This window comes from Mustela nigripes, chromosome 8 (assembly GCF_022355385.1).
Source record: "Mustela nigripes isolate SB6536 chromosome 8, MUSNIG.SB6536, whole genome shotgun sequence".
Classification (NCBI taxonomy): Eukaryota; Metazoa; Chordata; class Mammalia; order Carnivora; family Mustelidae; genus Mustela; species Mustela nigripes.
In genome coordinates, this window is record NC_081564.1 from 4,279,376 (window position 1) to 4,296,334 (window position 16,959).

The 16,959-nt window shown below is 54.6% G+C and overlaps 1 protein-coding gene across 2 annotated transcripts in view; it reads right to left on the reverse strand.

Annotated features, from left to right (window-relative positions):
- The window catches only part of LOC132023068 (transmembrane protein 132B), a 351,058-nt gene that overhangs the window by 7,124 nt on the left and 326,975 nt on the right, over positions 1–16,959 (reverse strand). For both annotated transcript variants that reach the window (XM_059408193.1, XM_059408192.1), the window contains exons 6-7: positions 4,985–5,190; positions 1,107–1,377 (exon numbers count right to left, since the gene is read on the reverse strand). In XM_059408193.1, the coding sequence (XP_059264176.1) occupies positions 1,107–1,377; positions 4,985–5,190 (477 nt within the window). The remainder of the gene's footprint in view (positions 1–1,106; positions 1,378–4,984; positions 5,191–16,959) is intronic.

The following is a 16,959-nucleotide window of genomic DNA, read 5'->3' on the forward strand; positions in this document are numbered from 1 at the left end:
CGCTCTTGTGATGATGTTACGTTCACACAGCAGGTCTGCCTTATCACAGAGCTTATCCTGGATTCCCTGAGTGGATCCATTGGCGTCCCGTGAAGCCCATACAAGCAGAGCTTTCCCCGGCTGGTGGTGGAAGGGAAAGTCACAGAGATTCCACGTGGAGAGGGACTTGACCCAGCAGTTACATGAGAAGTGACACAGGTGTCTTCTCAGAGCAGTGACTGAACCTAGCGGACAATCCATGAGGAAGACCCCCCAGTCCCAGGCCCATGAGGAAGTGCGTGTGGCCAGCAGCCTGAACGGGCTGGGGAGGGACCCTCTCCCTGAGTCCCCCCACGTGAGCCCTGCCAGGCCGCCACCTTTGTCTCAGTCTTGTGATGTCCCCAGTGTGGAAGCCAGGCCCGCTCACGTCAACTCCTGACCTAACCCGAGTCAATAAATCGATTCTGATTTCCGCTGCTCAGTTTGTGATAATGTGCTCCACGGAATAAAGAAGTCATGCAAAATAGGGCATGTTTAGTCCAGCGCCATCAACATCAGCTTTGGCACCACCTAAAATAGGGCTTTGTTAACCATCAGTGGCAACGCCTTAAATTTTTTTTTACTAAAAAACATGCTGCTGTCTTTCTGCATAATTATTCCATTACAACTGATCAGAGAAATTGCTTTACCATTATTCTAATAAAATACAGAGCATGTATCTGTGGATTTAAAAGTTATTTTTAGTACAAATATAGGCTATTTAAAAAAATTTTCTGTCCACTGTCCGAAGTGTAATATATAGGTAAGCGGTTAACCCTCAGGGTTGGGAAAATAAAACCAGCCCCCCCAGGCTGGACCAACTTCTATCAGTGATATGTGAGGAGTCCGTTATCACGAGGGGAGAGGTAGGTTCTGCCGAACATTTAATTTCGCTTTCACTGATGAAAGAAGTTAGGTCCTATTTTTCCCCAACCCTCCCCACTATGCAAACATTGATTTACATTAGATTATTGATATTGATGAATTCTCTGCGCTGCCTTTGAGTCTCTGGCATGCACACACCCGCGCTCGCGTCCACACCCCCACCCCCTCGTCGGGGCCGGCCGGGGCGGGGCATCACCACGTACCTGCACGGTGGTTATACCCGGCTCCCGGCCCACCAGGGTCCTGCCGCCCTGGAGCTGCGCGATCCTGGGCTCCTCCACCTTCATGAACTCGGCCACGAGGTCGGTGATGTCCAGCTGCCAGTCGGGGCCCAGCATGTAGCTCAGCTGGCCCACGTTGGGCGCCTCGGCCACGAACTGGGTGAGGACGCGCACGGTGGCGTGCTGGTACTGCAGGGAGCACCCCTTGCCTCTCTTCTCGTCGTCCTCCTCGTCCTCGCTCTCCCGGGTGGGCCTGGGGCGCAAACAAACCGGGTTGAAACGCGGTGGTGCTGAGGGGCTTGGCACACCGGTCTTCCAGACTGCGTGGGAACCCGCGACATGGTTTCTCTCCCCACTGTCCCCGGTGTGCGCCCGCACGCTGCCACCTGCTCGAAGCCCAGGAGGCAGCGCCACCCTGCGGGACACGCCACCCCACGCAGGCAGCGGCAGCCTCCCGTCCGGTGTTCTGGAAGTCTGCGGTTTGAAACTGTCCCCACTGCGGAGGCCATGGGGTCCCAGGTGGGAAGAGCTAGCTGGGACCAGTTTCTACTCCTCCGGCCCCACACAGGCCTGGGCACCTCCCCCCCGGGAATGACCCCTGACACCCCCGTCCCTCTGCTCCCGCCAGGTGTGTGGGACAGTCACCTGGGTCAAGGTGTGAGCAGGAGAAGCCGGCCCCTGGGGGACGGCAAGATCGTTGTGACCTACTGGGGTGTGACAGTTTGGAACTGGCTCTGGGATGGCTGAGGTCCTCTGCTCCGGGCAGCGTGGCTTTCCGGAGCCCTCAGAGGTGGAGTGGGGGGGGGGGGGCTCCCACCTCCCACCCCCAACTCTGCAGTGCTGGGCACAGAGCAGCTATGGGGTCCTAAGGGAACCGGGAGCACCCTGGCCTGCGGATCCTCGCCGGCCTCTGCCCTCCTCCTGTGGACCCCAGACCCTCCTCTCGCTACCCTGTGCGCAGCCCACCAGAGAAATCCTCGTTGGCTTCACTGTTCCAGAAACTTCCACTCCAGATGAACCTGTCCCAGGTGCTTTGGGAGAGGACCTTGTTTGGCGACCAGTCGGCGACCATCGGGGGACAGGGTGGTGTCAGAAGCAGCCACGGGAGGGATTCAGACGCACGGAGTCACACCTTCTACGGGCTGGACGCGCTCATGTGACCATGAGAGCTGACACAGGCGGACCGACACACCCATGCGACTCCTCTAATCTCCACCCCAGGGAGGGAGGCTGTTTCATTAATTATCCTGATCTTACAGTGGGGAAACTGAGGCACCGAGCGGAGAGGCCGTTGGCCCGGACACACAGCTAGCCGTCTAGAAGCGGGATCCACGCCCAGGCCGCCGTGCCCCTCTGTTCCCTCTTCCTCTTTATAGCAAACTCTGCCCATCTTCAAAATGTTCCCCAAACTTATTTCTATTTCCCCACCAAGACGCTGAGGCCGGAGTGGTTGGTACGTGGTCTACACAGCCACAGAACAGTGAATTTACAGACTTCCACGTGACTTCTGAATCCACTTTCTCTATTTTTTTTTTAAAGATTTTATTAATTTATTTGACAGAGATCACAAGTAGGCAGAGAGGCAGGCAGAGAGAGAGGAGGAAGCAGGCCCCCTGCTGAGCAGAGAGCCCGATTCGGGACTCGATCCCAGAACCCTGAGATCATGACCTGAGCCGAAGGCACCGGCTCAACCCACTGAGCCACCCAGGTGCCCCATGAATCCATTGGGAAAATAATAGGAAAACTTTTCACCAGAACCTATAAAGAAGCATCCTGGGTTTCCCAAAGTCAGGGGCGAGTATCTCTTCGGGCAGGTGAGATGGTTTTGTGTTGCGAAGGGACATAGGATCAAAACCTTGGAATGACATTTGGAAAAGTTATTCCCAGTTTACTTTCAGTCCTTCTGATGACACCATAGGGGATGAAGGTCTCTGGCATGGGGGCGGGGGCTGGGGTGGCTCTGACGCTTATCCCACACACGCTAGTCAACCTACAAGAAACCATGTCACATGGACTAACAGCAGTATCAACACAGAATGTAACACTGACACTTCTTTTCTTCGTGTTAACTTTGACCAGTGGGCCAGTTTTGACAGCGAGGTCAAATGTCCCTTAAGGAAATGAATAACACTGAAAAGAGAGCAATATTAAGATTATATTATGAGGGGGCAGTCTCATAAATGTGTTGAGTGAATACATGAAGTCCTAGAAATACCATATTAATGAAATGGTCCTGTTCTCTTAGGACAGCATTCTATTATTAAAAAAAACAAAACCCAAAAAACAAACAAACAAAAACTTTAAATTTTGAATTCATTAGAAATTCACAGTAAGTTAGAAAACCACATACAGGGAGACCCCCTATACTCTGCAGCACTCCTAGAGTTAATGTCTCCCATAATCGCCGTCCAATGCCAGGATCCAGAAACGGACGCTGGTACAGACCCTGAGTATAACACATTTCAGCAGTTCGACTGGGACACCTGTGTGCACGTGCATGTGTGTGCGTGTGTGTGTTTCTATGCAATTCGGTCACCTGAGGATTCGTGCAACCATCACAACAGTCAGGACACAGAACTCGTCTGTCCCCATGGGGGAGCCAAGGGCTCCTTCCCCAACCCATGGCGACCACCAGTCTGTTGCCCATTTTCCACATCTTTGTAAAAGGGGCCATACAGGACATAAGCTCAGAAAGTGCCGGCAACGGTGGCTTCACTTGGTGACTTATCCGTCGCTGCTATGGGCGTGAAACGGGACAGCCTCTCTGGAGAACAGCTCGGGAGCCTCTTTTGAAACTAACTATGTCCCATTCATACGACCCAACAATTATGGTCTGGGGCACTTTCCCCAGAAGACACGTGTGCACACGGAAACTTGTCCAGGAGTGTCGCAGCAGTTCTGTCCGTGACCGGGCCCGGCTGGACACAGCAGGAGTGCCCCCTCCCCCACGGACAGCTGATTCATCACGCAGAGAGAGGAAAAACCATGGATTACCACTCAGCGCTACGGTTACGGGAATTCTCCATACGGCCAAGAATAGCGGTGGATTTGGGGGATTTATGCTGGATAAAAACACGTCCATTTTAAAAGGTTACACGCTGTGCAGTACCGGCCCCAGGCTAGACAAAACTCTGTTTTCAAGGGGTCAAGTGATGGGTCAGGCCCACCTGGATAATCTCCACGTCTTAAGGCTGGTGCGTTTAGAATTTTAATTACCCCCGTAAAATCCACTCCCAGAAGCACCAGATCAGGATGTGAGTGAATAACCAGGAGACGGGAACCCTGCTGGGTGTCGTCTTTAGAATTCTGTCTGGTCCACAGTGTGTCACTTCAGACTCAGGACAACTCCCTTCAGTAACAGCATCATCTCCATTGCTAGATGAGCAACAGAGAGGTTCATCAGCGGGCCCAGGGTCACACAGCTCTATGTGGGGAAGCCGGAGTAAAAACTCAGTGGCTTCATTCTAGACCCCGCAACTTCACCACCACGCCACGTTCCATGGATTTAGGCTGACACCTACAAGCAGGGACCTGAGCATGAATAACAGGGAGGAACAACGAAGAAATAGGGACTAAAAAAAAATAACTATACCCCACACTAGGTGCTTCTTAGCGGTGCAACATGACCCTGAATTTCAGCAGCTACTCCCTGAGGAGGACACGACTCACAGCTCCGGGATGATTTCCTCGTCAGAAGCCTAGTGAGTCCCCAAGTCAAATCCTTCGGAACCCCAGACCCACACCACTGTGCCCGCAGCAGATGCTGCCTCCCCGGGTCCTGGGCTGCTAAGGGCCGTCTGCCTCCCCCTGTGCTCCGGGTCCCAGCGGCCTGAGACCACCCCCCCCCACAAGCTCCTCACCTCCTGTTGGAGGCCACGGGGATCCTCCAGCCCTTGATCTGGCTCAGCTCTGTGTCTGAGATCTCAATCTGCAGGGGGAGTCTGGGCGCCCAGACGGTGACCTCGAGCTGGGAGGTAAAGTGCTGGTGTGTGAAGTTCACGGTCGTGTCCACTTTGCTCTTCATTTCCTTCCCGTTCACAAAAATGGAGTCGCAGTGGTTGGAGACCTTTGGGAGAAGCAGAGTCTCCAGATGCATCAGCAGGAAAATGCGGGACCCGGGGGGGGGGGGGGCGGGGGGACAGCGAAAGTTCGTGAACTCTGATTTATTAGACACCAAGACAACCAGAAGAACACGACTCGAACAGAAGGTAATTTGTAGGCACTAATTAGTGACAAATACTGATAAATAGACTCCGGGAAAGCCATTCCGTATTACGAAATACTGACAAGCAAAACCATAAACATGATTTAATGGAGTTCTATAACCTTTGTTGACTCTTTTGTGTGTTTTTTTCTTTACTTCACCTTTTTTATGTACTCAAACCACCACTAATCAAACCCCAGGTGCAACATATTTTCCTCCCGTACCATATTTGAGGATGCCTAGAAGGTAGCCATATGTTGCTAAAAACAAAAAACCCAAAAAACCCACGTTATTCAAGCCATAAGGAGGATCTTTTCTGAAAAACCAAGGAAGCTTTGCACTAGATTCTCATCTTTGTCAGAAACTACTCAGGAAGTATGGGTATGAGCACTGGTGCCCCATTGCACTGGATCCCTGAGGGAAGCTGCTGTCACTGGGTTTGGCTCTGCACTCGGGGGCTGCCCCGTCAACGCCTGTGTCCGCCGGCTCCTCGTCACACAATTCCAGCCTCCATCTCGCGTCACCTCCTCCGGATAAACCAGTAAGATGTGGGTGATGTCTCTCCATGGCCATCAGGAAAGTATCATTTAGGGAGAGCGAGGGTCACTTCGGGTGCAGGAGATGCCCCAACCAACAGTTTGTCACAGAGTCACGACTGCGAGGGGCCCACGATGGGACCAAACTGGCTGAGGTCACCCACTGCTTTTTGGGGTGCAAGCCACACACAAAGACGCACTCTCGACCCTCTCTTCCTCACCGGGGTTGGTACCCACAGCCCAGACCTCCCCTGCGAGCTCCAGATGCTCAGGTCCAGAGCAAGGTCAGAAACATCAACTTCCAAACTCCAAGAGCCAACCTTCTTATTGTTTGAGATAAATTATCATCCCCACCCGTCCCGGCACTCACCCCAAGAAGAAGAGTCCTCGAGCATGAATGTGCCCCCAGAAGGAGAAGGAAGAGATGCACGCAGTTCACTTAGAGGGAAATGGAGGACCAGGAGGGGCTTGAGCAGCCGGCTGCTGAGCCCTCCTCCGCGCCTCCGGGCTCAAGGCCACGTCCACCTGCCGTGTCCCCATGTCCTCAGGCCCCTTTAGAACTGGCCGAGGTCACTAATGGGAACATGGGCTGAAATCCCAGTGACAGTGACAGTGACTGGGTGACCCCGGGCTCAGGGAGCTGGAGGGCAACAGTGCGGGCTAGCTCCACGCGAGGGGCCCCCTCCCATTCTGCGAGGAAGACTGAGCCCTCCAGGGACAGGGAGAAGAAACACGAGGAACCGAGCAAATTGGCTGTCTTCCGGGGCGTGCCCGAGGGACCCAAGTCTCCGTGACTGTGCCCAGGCTTGGGAAGAGAGCAATCCAAACAAGATCTTGGATTGGGGCAGAAACAGAACAGAGGAGCACGTCCTTATTGTTAGAGCCCAGTGATGCCGACGCGGCGGCGGGCCCCGAGGCCCTTCCTTCGGGTACTCGGAAAGGGCTGGGAGCCCAGCAGGAGCACTCAGTGGGACACAGACACCCAGACCCCTGACGGCCACGGGCGACCCCCCTCAAGAGAACAGGTCCCCTCAAGAGAACATCCCCCTGATCTCACGGGATCAGCCGGCCGGCACCGGCCCTAGAACGTTCCCGATCCCACCTCCTGCAGTCCAGACCTCGACTCTCCCGCATTTGCAGAAAATCCTGGTTTCTCCTTGTCCGTCGCTACCCACCCACCCACACTCCCACTTCGAAGCACCTCGAAACACGTCCCACCAGCAGGAACACACCTGTTTTGGAAACCGCGGGACCCTTTCTGTGCATAGGAAATTTCGGAGCCTGTGCAGTCCTAAGACCGCCTCATCTTTCAGGCGATGAGGGGTGGCCGGAGTGGAAAAACTTAAATTAAGAAGGTAACAAAGTCAGAGGCCTTGGGATTTCATTCGATTGCTTTCTCCGGGGACATGTGTGTCCTTGGAAGACAGTAGGTGTTGCCATCCTTAATGAATCGGATTAAAACAGCTCAGATGAGGGGAGTCCCGTTGTAGGCTAAGCTCCGAGTTGCACCACACTGCACACAACTTATATCAGCTTTACGGACTGTGCATTTGTGTCCCCCCGAAATTTACATGTTGAAACCCTCATCCCCAATAGGATGTCTGAAGATGGGGCTTTGAAGGGCCTTTGAAGGGCAGTAGCATCACAAGCGTGGAGCCCGCGTGGTGGGGTCAGCACCCCTAGAGGAAGAGACCTGGGAGCCTACTTCCTCCCTCCGCTCCACCTCGTGAGAATAGGACCAGAAAATGTGGTCTGTAAACCCTGGGGGGAGGGAGGCTCGTCCCAAACCCCCACACTCTGGTCTCACACTTCCCCACTTCCAGAACCACCAGGGAGTAAATGTTTCCTGTTTGTGGACTCCATGTTCCCAAGCGTATCTACTCGCCAGTATTGCTCCCAGCACCGTCTCAGTGGATGCAGAGCAGCGAACTTTGAGTCCCCGCCCCCGCCCCACAGGTTTCAGCCAAGGTCAGAGGCGCTGAGGCTCCGCCCTCCTGTGCCAGCCCTCGCGCGCGCAGAGACCACCCGAGGACGGACACCAGACAGAGCGGGGCAGGGAGCGTGCGGAGCTCCTGGGCAGGGGCCGGCGGGATCGGGTTCGAATCCCGACCCCAGCACAGGGGTCGTGGGGCAGCCCCAGGCGAGCAGCTTCACACTTCCCAACCTCATTCCCTCTTTCGTAAAATAGACTCTCCAGGATGAGTTGATTTGGGGAGTTCAGCTTATGGGCTACGTGTGCGTGTGTGTTTCTTCCCGAAGGTTCAGTATTAGCTAGTTCAGTGTCTGCAGTGACTTTAGGGAACACGGCGTCGGCAAATAGTAGGACGAAGACAGTAGGCACCTCCCATTTGGATGGACCTCAGGGCCTGCAGCCCTCTCCTCCCACGCACAGTCCCCACAAAATCTCTGCGAGGTGGGCGTCACGATCCTCACTGCCCCTGCTTCGAATCCGGGGTAGAGGACAGAGTGCCTCTTGCCCCAGGCTTTGGGGGGTGGGCAATGATGCGAGCCCTTGGCCCCCAGGACTGCCGGCCCCTGGTCTCGTCCTACCTCTTCCTCCTGCTCCTGTCAGGCCTCTCCAGCAACTTCCTGTCCTCACCGGGTAAAACCCAGACTCCCGATGATGGTGTACAGGACTGATGACCTGGACCTCCTCCTCCTCCAGCCCCGCCTTGCCCAACACCCCGTCCCCAGCACAGGCTCCGTGCCAGGGCTCCTTCTTCTCGCCCTGGACCTCCCCTGGGCTCGTGCCCCTCCCGAGGCCCTTCCAGGACCCACCTGTGCCGAGATCTGCTTGTTGTCCAGGTCTGCAGAAACATGAACCGGTGTCTACCGGCCGACCAAGCACACACCTGCACTCCGACCCCAGCACGTGCACCCCTTCCTCATTCCCAACAGGACTACAATTTTACTCGAAAACACAGGCCCCCCCATCCATCGGGGCCCCGCCAAGCCCGCCCCGTCAGGCTACCCCACTCTCCTTGCCAGTGATTGGCTTAGGGAAGACTGTATGACACAGTTCTGGCCAATGAGGTGTGAGAAGCTCACATGACCCTGGGAAGGGTCTCCTTGCTCCGAGATGTTCAGGAAGCTGCCCTCCTTCTACCGGATGCTGTCACCCTGCAGATGACAACAGGGACTGCAGCAGTGATCTCAGAGCCGTGAGGGAGCTGGCTGAGGACCAGGCGGACGCTGCGAGTATGGAAGAACAGAAGGAACCCCTTCCCCCAGCCGGGATGGAGCACCGGACACACCCACCTGTCACCGGCTGGCCGCCGGCCTTCGTATCCAGGTGATTCACTTTCTCTCATTGTTAAAACCGTTTGGTCCATGGCTTTTTGTGACTTGCCCCCAAGAGCAGCATAGATCTTATAGGACAGCTGGAATGTCACTCCGCTGAAGGTGTCCCTTGAGTCATTTCTCATTTTAACTTGGCACTCCCTCACCTGGTCATTCTGCATCTTTGGGACACTGTTTGCCTCTGATTTACCGTGTGTGCACCTGCGTAGACTGTAGTCACACTATGTCCCTATTGCCTTCAGCATGTCACGTACAACAGTCCTATGGCGCATATCCCGTGGCTCACCTCCTATGGGTTACACCAGATCGCCCGACCGACCCAGCACTGTACAACTCCCCTTTCAGTACTTGGCACCATCTGAATGCTCCTGCTGGTTTTCTTGTTCTTGTCTTGTTCCCCATCTGGAGGTGATCTGCTTGACAACATGGACCCGTCCCCTTAACTGCTGCGTCTCTACGTCTAGCACAGTGCATGGCACACTGAGGTGTTCAACAGAGAGACGCTGGGTGGGAAGAAGTCTCAGTGGTTTCCCCCGGGTGCCCCCACGAGAAGCCCGCCTGGGCAAGAAGAGGGGGAGGAGCCTTAGACAAAGGCATCGTGTCAGTCACATTCAGAAGAAAGAGACGGACCAGGAGGAGAAACCAAGGGCAAAGCTCAGGAAGCCGCAGGTCAGAGGGCGGACACGTTGGATTCCCAGCATGAATGTGGCCTTTGGCTAGGAACTGAGATGTCTGTGTCATGTCACACGCACATGTGTGTGTGTGTGTGTGTGTGTGTCGGGAGGGGACAGGAAGACACGACAGCAAGGTCGAGATCAGCCAGCCTCCCGCCTCTCTTCTAACGGATACATTCAGGGCTCTCTGAGCCCCCAGGGAGCATCGAACACACAATACGGTGAATCCTCATAGGAGAAGAGCCGAGGACGGGAACGTGGACATTGGAAGCAGACGACCCCCGCCATGTCGGTGTATGCGCGTGTGCGAGAGGGCTTGTGTCACCTTGGGAAGGCCGCCTTTGGAGGTCACTGTTTCACTGTCAAATTATACTTTCGCAGCTACTTTACTTCAGAGTAATAGAGGAAAATGAAAACGGGTTTCCTTGGGGGTCCTGTAAGACGTATCATTTACTTCATTTTCTATTTCAAAAAGAGGCAAGAATTGAGTCTGTGTTTCAGCTGCCCTCTGAGTTTGCTGCTCCCGTGATCCATCTGTCTGTCTGTCCTGAGAAAGTGGACTGCTCGTAAGGCTCTTCGAGACCCCTCCCCCACCCCAAGAAAGCACTAGAAAGGGAAAAAGCTACATGGTCAGATAGTACGTTTCCCACAGTTCACACACACACACACACACACACACCCACAAGGCTGAAGTCCTATATTACAATCAGCAAAAAAAACTTAAGAAAAAACCTTTGATATTCAACAGTCGATCTGGATCAAACAAATTGTATTTATCACCATGATGAGCAAAAAATGCACTGTGTGAGAGGAGCAGTGGGTGCTCACAAAATATCTATTTTGCCTTGAGTTTGGACACTTCTCTTTTTTTTTAAAGTTTTTTTTTTTAAGATTTTATTTATTTATTTGACAGAGAGAGATCACAGGCAGGCAGAGAGGCAGGCAGAGAGAGAGAGAAGGAAGCAGGCTCCCTGCCGAGCAGAGAGCCCGATGCGGGACTCGATCCCAGGACCCTGAGATCACGACCTGAGCCGAAGGCAGCGGCTTAACCCACTGAGCCACTCAGGCGCCCCAAGTTTGGACACTTCTAAGAAACATAAAATAACAGCCATCAGGAACTGCTTTCTACGCACCTACCATGCGTTACTTTTAAAAGTAGATGCAGACGTTTACCCATTAAATCCTCCCAATGCTCCATGTTAGGGGTTCTGTCCCCATGGCATGGATGTGGAAACTGAGGCCCAGGAGAGGCTGCTTGCTCAGGGATCAGAGCTGGAGAAGGGCAGGGCAGGGGTTTGCACTCGGCCCCTCTGAGGCAAGGGGGCTTCTCAGCACAGAGCATAAGGACCTCAGTGCAGCCTACACAGGGAGAAGTCATGGTCCTGCCCCTGAAGGACATGACTGGGAAAAGCAAGACCTAAGTACATACGCCAGGATTTTGTATCCAGCTTACGGAGGCTCCGTTATGTTCTGGGTCTGTCTAAAGGCATGCTTGGTGGAGTCTGTGGTTCACACACCCGTGAAGCCTTGACCACACTCAGACACGGGACATTCCCATAGTCCCAGAAGACCCCCTGTGGCTCTTTGTGGTCCACTGGTCCCCCTGCCCCTGCGTCAGGCACCCGGGATGTGCTCTGCGTCACCAAGCATCAGGTACGGATTAGTTCAGATCGGCCTGATCCTTAGTCCTCAAGGCCATGGACAGGGAATGAGAGTAACACTCCGGGTCCCAGCCTGGGGTCCAGAGACCAGGGGCCTCGATCGAAGGCTTCCCTCATGACTTCTGAACATCACTCCCTATCATCTGGGGCCAGACTCTGCCCCTGCGAGCCCGGGGGCACTAGGCCTTCCAGCTCGGACAGTCATGACTCCATCATTTGGAGAATGCAGAGACAAGATCAGAGCCGAGGCGTCTTCTGATGTAACATAACGTTCCTCTGTCTGAGATCCCTCATCTGCAAAACAAGAATAGGTCATCTACTCATTTAACAAGTGTCTGGTTCGTGTCACCTGAGACCCGGGAGCTGTCCTGGGTGCTGGGGAGGGAGAGACAGACAAGTCGAGCAGCAAGCAGACAGAGGGCACATCAAGTCCCTAGGTGGGTTTGAAAGGAAGCCGGAGCCGGTGCGAGCGCAGGCAGTGGTGACAGAGGGGTGCTCTAAGAAGGCGCAGGGAGCCCCCTCACCCCGGACAGGCAGCATCTGAGCAGAGGCCTGATGAGGTGAGGAGTGAGGCACAAGGACGTGCACATCTCTGAAAGTGGAGGAAACAGGAGGGGCAAAGGCCCCGAGGCAGGGACTTTCTTGCCATATTCAGCAAAGAGAAGGCACGTGGGCACAAGGGTAGCCAAGAGGTTGGATGTTACCCGTGCTACGCGAGGACAATGAGAAGCTAAGGAGCCTGGAGCAAGGATGTGGCGCGTTCAGGCACGGTTAATAGGAAACCTCTGGCAGGATCGCGAGAAGCGGATACCACGTAGGGTCCGCCAAGCTGGTGCAAGAGCGACAGGAGGGTGGCACCAGTCAGGGTGAGAGAAAGGGAGGCAGCGAGAAGTGGCCCCATTCGGGCTGTATTCTGCAGGTAGCCTTGGGCGGGATCGGCTACTGGAAACGAGCCTGGATGTGAGAGAGACAGAAAAGCCAGGGGTTTGGTCTGAGAACACGGATGAAGGGCATTGCCGTCGCCGAGAGGAGGGAAGGCTGCAGGAGAGGCGGACCGGGGAAGAGAGAGGGTCTGGAGTTTGGGTTTGAAAATACTAAGTCTGAAATGTTCATTAGACATGCAGACGAAGATGCAAAGTGAGAAGCTGGGACCGGAGTGTAGCGCTGATGAGAGGGACTCGGGCTGCAGAAATCCCAGTACTCCCAGCCAGGACCCCAAGTAACACCCCTGCATGGAAGCCTCGAGCATGCCAACACTTAGAGGTCACGGCTAGGATGACTGAGTGCAGGACACTGAACACACGGGGCCAGTGTGTGACGAAGGGAGGGCACAGCAGAGAAGGCGTCTCGGCAGGGAAGTAACGGAGGTGCTGGGAGAAGTCGCAAGGTGCTTGTGACTGGTTATCGGTGCTGCCGCGAAGTCAGGTGAGGCGTGGACAGAAATCTGATCGCGGCATCGGCCACGCAGGATGCCCTGGAGACCCTGACACAGGGGCACTAGGGAGCCCAAGAGGCAAACACCTCATGAGGGCGGGCTCAAGGCAGAATGGGATTGGGAGGTCTTTTTTAAGGAGAACTTCTTTAAGGAGGTCTGCCATAAGTGGGGGCGTACAGTGGATGAGAGCACCTGTTTGAAGTGCGAATTAAAACAAACCACAGAATTCACTTAGCCTGGCACACAGTGGGGGCTCATCACTAGCCCAGTAATCATGATTTCCCTAACAGCAGTGGTAAGAGTGAATCAACGCAACTGCCACTCCGAGCTTCACCAGATCTGCTGGCGAATTGGCTGCAGACTGGTCTACAGTCAGGCGGCGAGTGTCCGTGAGTCCCAACCATCCGTCCAGCTCAAAGGGCTCATTTTCCCAACCTTCGCAGGTCGAACCCCACAGCCCCTCAGCCCCACACCAAACCCACCAAATACCCACGAGCAGTGTGGATACTGAGGTCAGAGAAGAAATCCATTGCCTGACCACCCGGAGCTTATGGCTGAGAACGAGCGAACGGAATCACCATTTCCCGAGTGAGCATCAAACGTAAGTTGTTGATAGAAATCCGCATCTTAATACTCCGGCACTCTTGACCGGTACCTGTCATGTAGCAAGAAGAAAACGGACCTCTTCAGGGAGGCTTTTCAATCCGGTCACCCGAATAAGAAAGAGGACAAAATCACAGACAGAAGTGCAAGTTAACAGTTGGCCAACCGATGGCAACACAGAGCAAAGCCTTTTTCGGAAAGAAGGAGTAGTTTCCCAGGTCCGAAGGTGGGGGTCCGTGACGACTTCTCTTACACACGTATGACCTCTCTCGTCCCCCTAGCTCCATGGTGGGTAGATAGGAGGGAGGAAGGCAGGAAAAGCAGGGGAGGCAGGGGTACTTCTCTAAAGATGAAACCCAGCAATACTGCATTTTGCGGCATATGAAACACGATAGCGTCTGAGATTCTCAGTCGCCGCAGGTGGCAGGTTTTACAACTGTCCCCAGCACCGTACCCTTATCCTTTGCCCTCTTGGTGCTTGCAACCTGGATGAGCTGAACCCCAGCAGACCTGAAGTCTCACGAGCAAGGACAAAGTGCTTGTGATGGCCTGCGATTGAGATACGGGGCTGTTTGTCACGTAGGAGTAACTAACTGATGCACTCGGTGATGACGTGTTGTGAATCTCACCGTAGAAACTACAGCTTGTGCCATGACCAATGCGCAAGAAGTACGGACAGAGAGGATGGACAGCCGCTGGAGGTTCCTGAAAAGCTACTTACCCGACTACGTGTAAGTCGCTCTGAATTTTCTGTCCTGTTCTGTTGCATCCCAATCCATTCACTCCTCTCAGTGGCATTCCGTGTGAGCCGTCCCATGCCATCCGTTTTTACAAAATGCCGGCGAGAGCCCAGAAAAAGTGGCCCTTAATTTGCACCTGAGCATTGTGGGAAAGTTATTGCTGATCCCATTTTACAGATGAGGAGACTAAGGCTCAGTTAGGTCACCGGGTTCGTAGTGGAGAGGGAGAGCCAGCGCTCCAAGCTCTTTGCTGCCCCAACAGTCTTCTGTTGTACTCTCCCGTTGCGACCTCTGATCCCCTCTCTTTATTTCGTTTATTCTTGGCTTTCACTGAAAGTATTCTTAAAATAAGAGACGTGGGTTATTCCTGGCTGAATAAAAACCAGAGACAGAATCCAGTCAGCCAGGTCCCGGTTTCAATCCAGAGATGTAGAAGGCTGCAAAGAGCATGCCTCCCACCCTTTGTCAAACTCGCGGAGCTAAAGTGTCTTAAACCCATAGGAGAACGGAGCTGTGGGGCTCCAGACCACGCTGGAATCTGGAGAAAGACACATGCCCACCGGGAGAAAGGGAGACTGAGCACGCGCATCCCTGGGCAGACGCTGCAGGACGCCGCATAAGCCAATAAAAGGAAATCCGGGTGAAAACTGTTACAGGCTCGCCAAAGACCAAGTAGGGGCTACTGCGAGTAGGGGGAAGGCCCTTGGATCTAGAAATGTAGGGGAGTCTGTACCCCTGGTGAGCTCTGTGAGTCCCACCAGGACTTGGGATGGAAGACAGGGTAAGGGCTGGAGACAGCTTCCCCTGGGGCCACCCTGGGCACGGGTGGAATCCCCTACATCTAAAGGAAGCAGTCTGCATTCGACTGAAGCTGCTTTCTTAAAAACTCGTGCATTACTCTGGCAAAGAGCCATACGTTCCGGTTAAACTGTAGACAGTGAGAATCTCCAGGACCCAACGTGCCCCTGTCACGTTAGCGGGCCCTCAGAGGACGCCAGGCTTTCGTGAACCAGATGCATCCAGCTCTCGGATTTCCTGGTCTGCCCCTTCCCTTCGGTTAGTAAGCATGACCACGCCACCTTGGTCATCTGCGCTGTCCCTGGAGCGTTCCTGAACCTAACACCCTAACACCGTGGGACTTCGGAAGCATAACCCGAGTCTTAGCTCCCTCCTCCGCGATGCCATTTGGCCTCCCTGGGCACAAAGCGAGAGTTTGCGTCTAAAACGGATCCTCCTCTTCCCGACGGCCCGTGCAAACGGCAGCTGGGCTCCGAAGTGAACAGAGGTAAAACCGCACCCCGCCGGCGTTACACAAGAAGGGCTCGGTTTTCGTTCATAAGGCACAGTTTGTGCCTTAACCAACTGAGCCACCCAGGCGTCCCCACAGTTTGTGCCTTGATAAATCGCAGTTTCTGATTTCTAATACAAAAGTACACACGGTGCCACGGATGTCCGTGAGTCATGTGCGCGGCTGACATGTTACACACAGCAGCGGGGGGCGTGGCGTCTGCAGGCCATTCCGTCCTCTCTCTGCTTGGAGCGCTCGAGGGAAGCAGGGGACTCGGGGGTGTCCGCTCCTCCGGCGGCTGTCCCTGCCTACACTTTCCGTAAGGACAGCGCGGAGTCCCTCCGACAGTTCACGGGCCCAGGGCCGCCCTGGGGCCTCAGCCCGCTCTTCAGCGCCTTCCTGAAGGGGGAGAGGTCCACGAAGCCAACAGACCCCTTCGCCTGCCCCTAAAGGACACACCACGAGTCTCTGATGACGGCGGGTAGACGCTTACAGCATGTTGTGCCCACAGGTACCGGCTCACACTTCACCAGGCAGGGGAACAGCCGACGATCAGACGCACCATCCCTACCGTGTGTGTGTGTGTGTGCAGGTGTGTATGTCAATGCGAGTACACGATATTCGGGGCCGAATGCATACAGTTGAATCGTCAAGAGTTAAATAATCCTGCGATACAGTTCTGAGTCCTCCGGGCCTCTAGTATGGTCATGAAAACAAACACAAACATCAGGACTGAAATCGGTGGCGACGTCTGCGTCTCCCACCCGTGGTACAAGCTGCTTACGTATTACACAGAAATGGGTATTGATTCTCCTAGAGCACTCTGGGAGAAAATGTCCAAGGACTCTGGCTACAGGAACCTTGTATCCATCTCTTTTATCTTCACATGCTAAGACCTGCCCTATTCACGCTTACTTCTCGGCCCTCCTAGATTGGAAGGCAAGGCTTTTGAGGACAAGCATGTTGCCTTATTTGATTCTCTGCAGCCAGGATCGTGGCCTGGGGCCATGAGAGAGACCGAGTGGCTGCCCAACTGTGAGCCCTGCCCTGCCCCCCACAATCCCCCAGCCAACAAGCCCTCAGCAGCCCTGTGGTCCTACCAAGGCCCCTGCCCTCAGGAGACTCCCCGCGTTCTCCCTAAACCAGGTCTGAGCACGACTTTGCACTCAGTCATGTTTCTTTCCATCCATTCTTTCTGGCTTCCTGAGCTCGACCACACCTGGGAGGCACCCTTTCCTCACCTCTACAAAGCGGTCAGCCCGGAGCCAGCCCGTACCTCCTGGGCTGTCCAGGCCCCTCAGCCAGTGCACGCCTTGGGGCCGGCGGGCAGAACGGAGGCCGCTGAGCTTCTGTCCTTTCCCATCTAACACACGATCCACTGCTGACCTCTGAGG